Genomic DNA, 10,047 nt, shown 5'->3' on the forward strand with positions numbered 1-10,047 from the left:
GAGTCAGCAAATGTTGTAGATACAACTCTGCTACTAATGCCTTCAATGTAGGACCAATTACCTCAACTTTACTAGAATCCCAGTTATCAGCAACAGACTCTCATGAGATTAGTTCCCTCAACAGCAAAAGGTGTATGTGATAAAGGGAACAGTATGTAATTATGTTGGATATCCCTCCCACACTTTTTTTTTAAATCTTCTCACTTTGGTTTATAGAAGTCTAATAGTAGACAAAACAATTAGATGAGGCAGTAATATGGAATAAAATTTTAACTACAACTGACTCGTAGAATGTTAAATTTGTGACCTAATAGTGGACACTATAATCACCACTAACTAGCCTTTGATGTAGGTTTAACACTACCTGTATTGAGAGGTTTGCTAGAATGAATTTTTATTATAAAATTGTGTTATTCAGTTAAAAAGTGTGTAACACAAGTTTTTGACTAATGATTAGACTATATCTCTAAAATAGATATCACTAAAATAATAACATTTCAAGCCAGCCTTCTTTAAAAAAGAAACCAGACTGAAGATCCAGACTGTTTCCATTCTTTTGCTGCTGGAGGTCAGAAGGAACTGAAGTTGCTAGAATGTCATGTCTCCTCTTATTGCAATGCCACTGCAACATTTGGAAACAATGAAGAGACAAGAAATGTGAGAAAGCTCTAACAGACACTTCCAGCAAAAATACAATTCCAGAGCTGCATTCAATTAAACAGGAATATGCAAAGCCTCTGCAAAGGAGAAAGAACCATATTCTTTTCTTAATCTGAAATTTTGTAAATGATATAATACATGTTTAAATTTGAGTATGCAAATACCACGGTGTAAAAATACCATTGGCTGGTGGGTTTGGGGCTTTTTTTGTTTTTTAGGAACCAGTATCAACGTGTTCTTACCTTTTTATCTTCTTTAGACTTCCTAACACTGTGCGGAGGGCCAAATTTGTTCTGCATGCAAAACATCTTCTTAGACCATTCATTTTTATGAGATTTTAACTGAGGCTGACCAAAGCTGCCATCCACTCTGTATCTGTCAGCTGGAATCTTATTCATTGGCGGGGGAAGAGTTCCACAGTTAACACTTGACCAGCCGTCCGTAGAATCAGTGTACGACTCCTGGTCACTAGCATTTCCATGCTGCCACTCTTGTAAAACATGCACAGGCAACCACCTTTGATTGCCTATGCCTGCAGCATTTTTCTTTGATGGGGGTACTGAATTTCGGGAGGAAACCAGTGGAACTTCAATACGAGCAGAAGGACTTAAGTGCTTGCTTACATTTTGGGACTTATCATTCTGAATTACTTCTAAAGGAATGTTTCCTTCTTGCTCATGACAGAATCCATTCCAATGGGAAGCAGGCTGATTTTGTCCCCTTCCTACTGGATTTTCCCATATGCTGTTAGGAATGTGTTTACTCGGATTGCTCCCTAAATCAACCACCAGAACTCTATTATTCTTTTCTTCTTGGTTAAAATTTCCAATTCCACTATCACTGTTACTGCTTGTACTATTATTCTGATGAGCATCTGCATCACCATCAAGAAAAGCCCTTGCACGCATTCCTTCAATCAATTCCCCCATATCCCTATACAGGACAGAAATAAACTGAAGAACAGGTAGAGATGATGTTGGAAACTCTAGACAGCCATTTGTGTCTGGATCTGCTGTACATTCCAGTCCAAAACGTCTTGCTATTCCCTGGTGAATTTTATGATGAAATAATTCGGGATCCACCATAAATACATGGCAAGATGTCCTCAGAACCCCTTCATCTTCCTGAGCCAAGCTTGCATCATCATTTGTTTGCATTGTAACTAGTCCAAAGAATCTTCTATCATCTGGGCAAACAGCACTGAATGCCAGTTTCTCTGCAGGATATTCTGCCACTACACCTGATTTGTCACTGCAGAGCTGAATACAGTCATGCATTATCTTCATCATCACTAGCGAATGGATTTTTTGTTCTGCCCGCAGACGTCTCATGCATCCACGAATAGCCTGCAAACTCTCATTTTCCAAATTCGAGGTTGTTGAAGGAAGTTCAATAGAGCCTAGGTAACCTACAATCATGGCAACATTTAAAATGCTTGCATCTAATCCAAAATCTTCTGTGCTCTCCAGTCCAATTCTAAAAACTGAGTCGTCATTCAGGGCTTTCGATATTTCTTCCTTTGACAGTAGGTTTGGATTGCTTACACTTTCATTACCAGTTTCAAATTTAATAGCAGCAGAAATTGAAAATGACCTTTGTTTTGGTGCAGAATTATCTGAGTTACCAGCACAAAGAGTAGGATTCTCAAATATCATGTTGAAAATGCCACCGGACTGCATTTCTTCAACTACTTTCTCTGCTCTGTTTATACCCAGAGCTTTAGAGTCAGGTTTGGGTTTCAGCCACCCCTTCCCATCATAAAAACCAACTTCTTCATCACTTGAACATGAATCTATATGACTAATCCCTTCAGCAATGACCATGTGCAGGACTCCAGAACATTTTCCTATAAGTTTCACTACATCTTCATGAGAGGCTTTTTTCACGTTGATTTCATTAACTGCAAATATCTGATCTCCTGCTTTAAGTCCAACATAATCTGCAGGGCTTCCTTTCATAACACAACTAAGAACACAAGGAGCTTGTCCAGAAAGGGTAAACCCATATCCTGTTCTTCCTCTAGCAACTTCCACACTTCTTATCCGAGGAGGAGCATGCATGTTGAGTCGACGTTTGACCGTTTCCCCTGGTCTATACATTTTGGGTTTTTTTACTTAAATTGGAAAACTTTAATTAGTCCAGTTTTTTGTCATGTTTCAAAAATATCACTCCTTCATCTGATGAAGCTCTAAAGAAAGAAACAAACAAAAAAAAAATCCAACACATTTTAATTCTCAATCATATTTCAGTATTTTTAGTACACAGTACTCCCTTTACTGTTCAGAAATATTGTTAGTGTACTCTATCAAAAACTATTGCTAGAGAATTAATGCAACACTCAAAAAAATTTGAAGAGAACAAGTACCACAGTCTTAATTTTACTGATGAGAAAGTAATAGCAAATGCAAATAAAGCGGCTGTCCAAAATGACAAGTAACTGAATAGAAAAGCAAAGAACAGAATCTAAGTCTTCTGATATACAGCCAGTGTTTTTATACTACAGCATGTTACATCTTCCCCAACTCCACTACGTTACCTACTCTGCTATTCAGTTAACTTCTAGCTTACTACAATATTGCCATACCACCACATTTTACAGCACAGTGAAAATCCTGGACGAAGCTCATCTATCCTTTCCCAGCAACATAAAAATTAGAGCTCAAGTACGCCTACTCAGCGATAGCCCACCCCACTTTATACTCAGTGTACAGAAAGAGGTACCAAATGTATCCATGTAAAACAGGTTAGAGAAATTACCCCTACAGTTGCCTGTGTCTCTCCACTGACTGACTGTAAAGGCAGATTAAAATAAGTATCTCAAACATCAACTTTCGCACATACGTTTCAGCTACATATGCAACAACAAATGGGCGTACAATCGTGTATTACACCAAAGGGATCCAAAAATCAGATTTACTCTGTTACATCAATCAACTAATTTACTCAAAAATAATTTGTCAGAAATTAAACACTATAAAAAAAAATGCATTTCAGTCATTCCAACATCCATGTGTTTTGGTTTAGCTTAAAAAAAAACAAAAAAAAAAAAGAAGAAAAAGAAGGGACTCCACATACTGCCAGTATTAATCTACTCATGACATTACAATTAAGTCTTATATGAACAGCAAGAAATAGAAGATTTCATTACATATTGGTGTTGACACTGAAGTCTGGATGTCTTGTCCTAATTATACTCAGGTAAATTCCATTGTTTTAGAGAGGCTTCCTCCACTAAGCATGTTAAAATGCACAAAAATGTTTTAACATCACAAATAGAAATTACAACTTGTTCAGCTTTTGACACTATCCCCTTGTTGCATGATAGGAACTTACTTCCACAGGTCTGAAGGATAACTGACTGAAATAACTGGAGGACTACAGCTACATAAAATTGCAATAAACTCAATTTGAGCAAGTGAGAACTAATCTGAAAATAATTACTGTTCTGAGCTGGTCCACAGGCTTATTCATAACTCAGCCACATTGTAACATAATTAAAGTGTATAAGGTACTTGAAAGCAAGTATCCTGTAAATGTGGGCAAAATGCAGGCAACATTTTAGATAAATAAAGATACACCTAAAAATATATATACACAGACACACACATTTGTTTATAGTATCTAAAGAGTTAAATTAGTGGTGTCCAACCCACTACTCTCATGGAAGAAAAACGAACAAGCAATCCTTCTGACATTGCTCTCAGCTACAGAAATAACAAAAAATAATCCACACTCAAAATGTGATGTAACCCACAGCACATTACTTTCACATTATTTCTGCCTGGAATGGAACAAGTAGAAGGGCCATGACTTTCATCAAAAAAAATAAAACAAAACAAAACAAAAAAAAACCAAACAAACAAACAAAAAAACTTAAATACAATCTAGGATCAAAGTCTTAACTCTTTAACTACGTATCAGCTGTTTGATTACCAAATTTTTAAAAACCACTTGTTCCTTGAAAACTCTTGCTAAATACTCAACTACAGGGTGTGACTCCCTTAGTAGCCTTCCAAATTCTTCAAGATACTAGAAGACATTCACTCCACTTTACTTATGGGTTTTAGTTTGTATTTTTTTGAACAAAGGGACATCAGGTTTTTATGTCTCCATGGTGCAGCTGTGACTGTTCAATGTAGTACGGTTTTTGCAAATTGTTTTAATACAGCAATTATCTAGTTTCAATCACAACAGTTCCCCTATAATTTGAGAAAATCATTTAGCTTTAAGAAGTAATGAAACTTCACACTTAACCTTTCAATGGAACTCATAACATAAGAAATGCTTTTCAAACACTTAACCACACTCACATTGCTGTAAGAGACCCCTCTCAACTTGCATCCAGTCTTGTGCCTTAAACATTGATTGACCTTTTCTTGACGAAGCTAAACCTGTGAATCAAGAAATCACTGTGCATTCAGCTATCTCTAATTAGGTCTGGTACTTTCTGTGAATGATCATTAAACACTTCAAGTTATACTCCTCCAACAACAACAAAAAAACACACGAACCAACAAATGTCCAACAGTAAATAAAAACCTGCTATCTAAGGAGCATGAATATATACATGTTTTAATTTGCCTTACTGTGAATATTTCTGTTCTCAATTATCTGGAGAATAGCCTAATGTGTCCCTTGGGTACCCTCCAAAACTGTGCTGCTAACCTGGTCAACATAAAGCACTGTAGTATCTGGCACCTAAAAGTGTGCTACTACCATGCAAGAGGAAAGGAAACAAAAAAGTACTAGATTATAAATATGTAGATCAAAACCATATACTAAAAAGCAGTAGTTACAAACAAATTAAGATTCGATATTGTAATGGTGAAGTGGCTGATAAGAAAAACAGATTTTTCTAGCTACCTTTCTAATCTATATAAAAAAAAATATCCTAAATGCAACTATAAAAAACACACAGTGAAAATGTAATTAGGCTGCTCTTGGGAAGAAGCAAGCCCCAGTTGCTGTCTTACCTCATGATTCCACATTTGCTATGAGAGGATTCCTTTTAACTCTATACACCAGTCAATTTACCTATTTGCTTTCCTAATCTATGCCCCTTAAACATCAAGCATTTATTCCAGACGATACCCACAACATCATTCCAAAACCTGACCATTATAAAAACAAAACAGCAGGCTGCTAACACCTTACTTTTCTTTAATGATGAAGTTCCAGAGGTGTGAAGACTTACAACTATTAATTGTGTAATGTTGTTTGGGTAAAGTTAGGAAGTAATTCAACATTAAAGGGGTTTGCTATTAATGTGTATATACACCAAACAAAACAAAAACAAAACAAAACAAAAAAACACACACAAAATAAAAACTGTATTACATCACTGGAAAAGCCACCTTTTCCCTCCCTCAGCAGCTGAATATTACTGTGTATTTTTTGTGCCAATTACACCCATGACAATCAACAGGTCACTAAATTTATCTAGGAAACTTCAAGACAAAGGACAAGTGTAGCTCTTCTGCAAGAACCTTCAGTATTCAAATATATTTTACTTTAACAATGGCACAATAGGCAAATGGAAAAATTATGAATATAGTGTTTCTCATAGCCAGAGAGATTCCAACAGATATTAGCTGAGTTAAAACTGTTAACAAACTAGTTCAAAACAAAATTATCAAATTATCTAATTGCATAAGTTTTCTTTTAATTTCTTTGCAGATTTGAAACCTGAACCTAGAGATATGATGCAAAAAAATGGCATAAACTCTCACAGTTTCATAGTAATTGTATGTCTGAATGTCCTTTTCCTGTAATAAGTTACAAAACATGTAGTGCATCCAGTGAAACAAAGACATCGTTTTAGTTGCACTGATATAAAACTTCATAGGTGTGTGCATGTTTACTAAAACATGAAATTGTTAGTGAACTATATAACCTGTGATAACTGCCACAAGTAACCAAAGATAAGATTATTTGCGCTGTTGATTTTTAGTTCAAATTAAATCTTACTGGTACTATCAATAATACACTACTGTAATTACTTCTAATAATTATAGCACTAAATTTTATTAGTTTGATAGCATACCTACATTCATCATATACAGTAGGTCAGAAAAATGATTACAATACTACACATGAACAAGCTCACTTTGACTTTCTGCTATCACTAAGTACAATAAAGTAAGTCATAAAGAAAAAAAGTCTGTAAATATCAAAACACGTTATTGAGTCTTAGTCATGAGGATATGTGCATTTTATAGGAGAAAACAGGCCTATAAAAGCAGAATAATCTGTAATACATAGTAACTAAATCTTAAGCAAGTACTACAGTTTTGTGACATTTCAATATACTTATTGGAACACTGCAAATACAGAATTTCTACTATCATCTGAAGAACACTGCAAATTTAAATTAATACCATGACTTCAGAAAGTTCATCAAAATTTGTAACAACACAATTTAGTAATATGACACAGAATAAATACAGTTTAATATCTACAAAATATTTCACAGGACATTTCAGACAGAAACACTAACATATACAAATTCAGAATTGTTCAAGTATGTGAAATAACACAGTTTGCCCATATACATCAGCTTTTGTCACAGAACTGCAAACCAAAAAGAAACATTTGAGTTTTCTGCCAGCGTACATTCTGGTCTACCAATTCAATCAGTTATTTTGGGGGTATAAAACATCAAAAATTCCAGTTACAGTTGAATTGTACTTTATCCCACAAACACTGCATTTCTTTATGTAAAGCTTTTACACATCAATGCAAGCGTTTCATGTAATTTTCAAACCCTCTACTCGAGAGAAAATACTTATTTGCTTACTTTCAAGTGAGAGAGATGGTCTGTTTCCTGCTTCTGCTCTTGTTAACTCATAGCAACAAAAGGAGCAAACAGAAACAGGAGGTATGATCCTGTTGTAGTCTGGATTGGACTATAACTTCTATAACTTTACCAGTTACAGAAGGCAGTGAGGGAGCATGCGAAGTTTAAGACTACATTACTAACCGCCAGTTCATTCTGAAAAGCCTTTGAAATGAGCTGATACTTAGCCCTACACTATCCATGTTAATGTGTTTTTTTGGTTTGGGGTTTTGGTTTTTTTTTTTTTTTGAAAAAGCAGAGAACTGGTTGGCTTCATTTTCATTTTGTTTTTCAATAGAGTGTAAGGGATAACGAGTGCAAAGGGGAAGCCCATAGAGGAAAGAGACTGTTCCCTCATCCCTCACACACATCTTAGAGGCATCGCAAAAGACTTCAGCATGGGTGCCACTCATTAAGGCAGAACTGACTTTCACAAGTTACGCCACTACAAAGCTCAAATGAAGTCATAAAATTTGAATTCCACTCACTATTCAAATGCAGTACATGTTTATAGACAAGTTACACAAGAAACATAACAGCACAACCTGCAGAAGACAGCTACCAGTGTTTGAGAACCTGGGAGGGACAATATTTTAATTAAAAAAATCGTATCAGCATTTCACAACTGGCAAAACATACCATTATGTTTCCTGTATAAGCAGCAACTGGTTTGCCAGAAAACAATGAGGTGTACCTAGCGCGATCACTCAAAAAATACTGACTTTAATTAGTAACAGGAGGCTAAAAAACAGTTGTTAATAAAAACTCTTCTGGCACTGAAGCCAGTGTACAAAGCATAAAGAACACCAACAGGACATTTGCTGTTTTGTCTGACAAGACTCATGTGACTGAGGACAAAGTTTTCTAAAGCTATTGTATAAACAGTCATGTGTTTACAATTCAGATTGATTTATTTGTTGTATTTAAGAAGGTGAAAAGGTCGGTAGTTAGGCATTTTTTCCCCCCTTTCTTTTCTTCCAAATACGTTCCAAAACTGTCGGGACGCCGCGAAAAAGGGCAGCATTTCGGACTGAAGCAGAGACACGCGAGATCCGCTCCGGAATAAAAAGAAGTCGGGAAAAGGCTTGGGATGCTTTGCACTCACGGCGCTTCCACGGGAAGGCAAGAGCCCAGAGGGGGCACGTCCCACTCGCGGGGCAGCGCTCCGCAAGCGACGCTCCCGCTTCTCCGGCGGCACCGGCGGCCGCCCGGTCCCGGGCAGCGCGGGCTCCCGCAGCGGGCGAGCCGGCCAGGCCGCGGAGCGGAGCGAGGGGCGGGCGGCGGGTCCGCGCCGCCGCTCCCCACCTCCAGCAACGGCCCGCGGGGTTACACATTAACCGCCCCGCGGGGCAGCCGCTTCCCAGGAGGGTGGAGCCGCGGGGAGGGGAGAAGCGGCACCTGAGCCCGCAGGGACGGTTTGAAAAATGAAGCGGTAAAAGGATGGGAGGGCGAGGAGGAGCCGCGACCCCCGCCGCCGGCAGTGCCCACCCCATCCCCCCCCCCCGCCGCTGCCCGCCGGGGGTCGCAGCCCGAGGGGCGCGCAGAGGGGGCGGCGCGGGCTCTGCCCTCCCTCTCGGCTCCCTCCGCCGCGCTCCCCTCCCCCCCAGCTCCCCTCACACCGCCCATCTGCTGCCCCCCCTCTCCCGCCGCACCCCGAGCGGGGTCCCGGGCCAGGCGCTCGGCGGCGAGGGGGATGGGAGAGCCGGGCGGGCAGGGTCATGCGCTCGCCTGCTCAGACCCACTCACCTCCGTCCCCCAGGGCTCCGGCCACTCTACTGAGGCACCAGCTCCCCCCGGTCACCGGGGAGACGGGCGCCGGGCTCCGCCACACAGCGCCTCGGCCACTGGCTGCGAGGAGCTGTCAGTCACCGCACTCACCCGGCAGGGGTGGCGGTCGGGTTCCCGGACAGAGAAAGGGGAGAGACAATACCCGGCGCCAAGGAACTACAGCTCCCGGCGTGCCTTGCGAGCGGCCGGCTCGCTCTGGCCGCGGGGAGCGGGCCGCGCGGGGCATGCCGGTCTGCGTAGTTTCCGCGTCTCCCCCGTCCAGCGGCCTCGCCGGGGCGCGGTGGGCAGTGGGCGCCCCGCCCCCTCGCCCACGGCGGGGCGGGGAGTGCGCACGCGCGGGCGGCCGGCGTTCTTTCGAACGGGGCTTCGCCGGCGCCCGCTGAGGGGGCGTGAGGGAGGCGCGGCCCCGCGGCCGCAGCCGGGACGAAGGGAGGAATGAAATGGTCGGTATCGCGCAGCAGAGCGATAACTTGTTCGGTCTTCTTGGTAGTCGGGACGAACAAAGCGGGGCCAGTCCCCGCACAAACAGCACGACGACGTCAGCTGGCAGGGAAGGGGCTCGTTAGAATAACCCGCCGCTCTGAAGTGGCGCTGCGGAGAAGGGGCAGGTCGGTCAGGGAGGACAGGCCGGGAGGAGTTCAGAGGTGCATCGGACAGGTATGCCGTGCCTTTGAAGCCCGGGAAGAAAGTGAGACAGACCTTACAAGGTAAAGGTAAAAGTGGGAGGGATCAGGGTGGCACTAGGTTCAAGCATTAAGCCAGCC

General features: G+C 41.1%; 1 protein-coding gene across 2 annotated transcripts in view; it reads right to left on the reverse strand.

Annotated features, from left to right (window-relative positions):
• RGS12 (regulator of G protein signaling 12) overlaps nt 1-9,363 on the reverse strand; it is a 91,788-nt gene extending 82,425 nt beyond the window's left edge. For both annotated transcript variants that reach the window (XM_042808288.1, XM_042808289.1), the window contains exons 1-2: nt 9,242-9,363; nt 903-2,848 (exon numbers count right to left, since the gene is read on the reverse strand). In XM_042808288.1, the coding sequence (XP_042664222.1) occupies nt 903-2,759 (1,857 nt within the window). In that variant the 5' untranslated portion in view covers nt 2,760-2,848; nt 9,242-9,363. The remainder of the gene's footprint in view (nt 1-902; nt 2,849-9,241) is intronic.
• Nucleotides 9,364-10,047: the final 684 nt, after the last annotated feature.

Source organism: Tyto alba, unplaced genomic scaffold (assembly GCF_018691265.1).
Source record: "Tyto alba isolate M040663 unplaced genomic scaffold, T.alba_DEE_v4.0 Super-Scaffold_6, whole genome shotgun sequence".
Taxonomy (NCBI): Eukaryota; Metazoa; Chordata; class Aves; order Strigiformes; family Tytonidae; genus Tyto; species Tyto alba.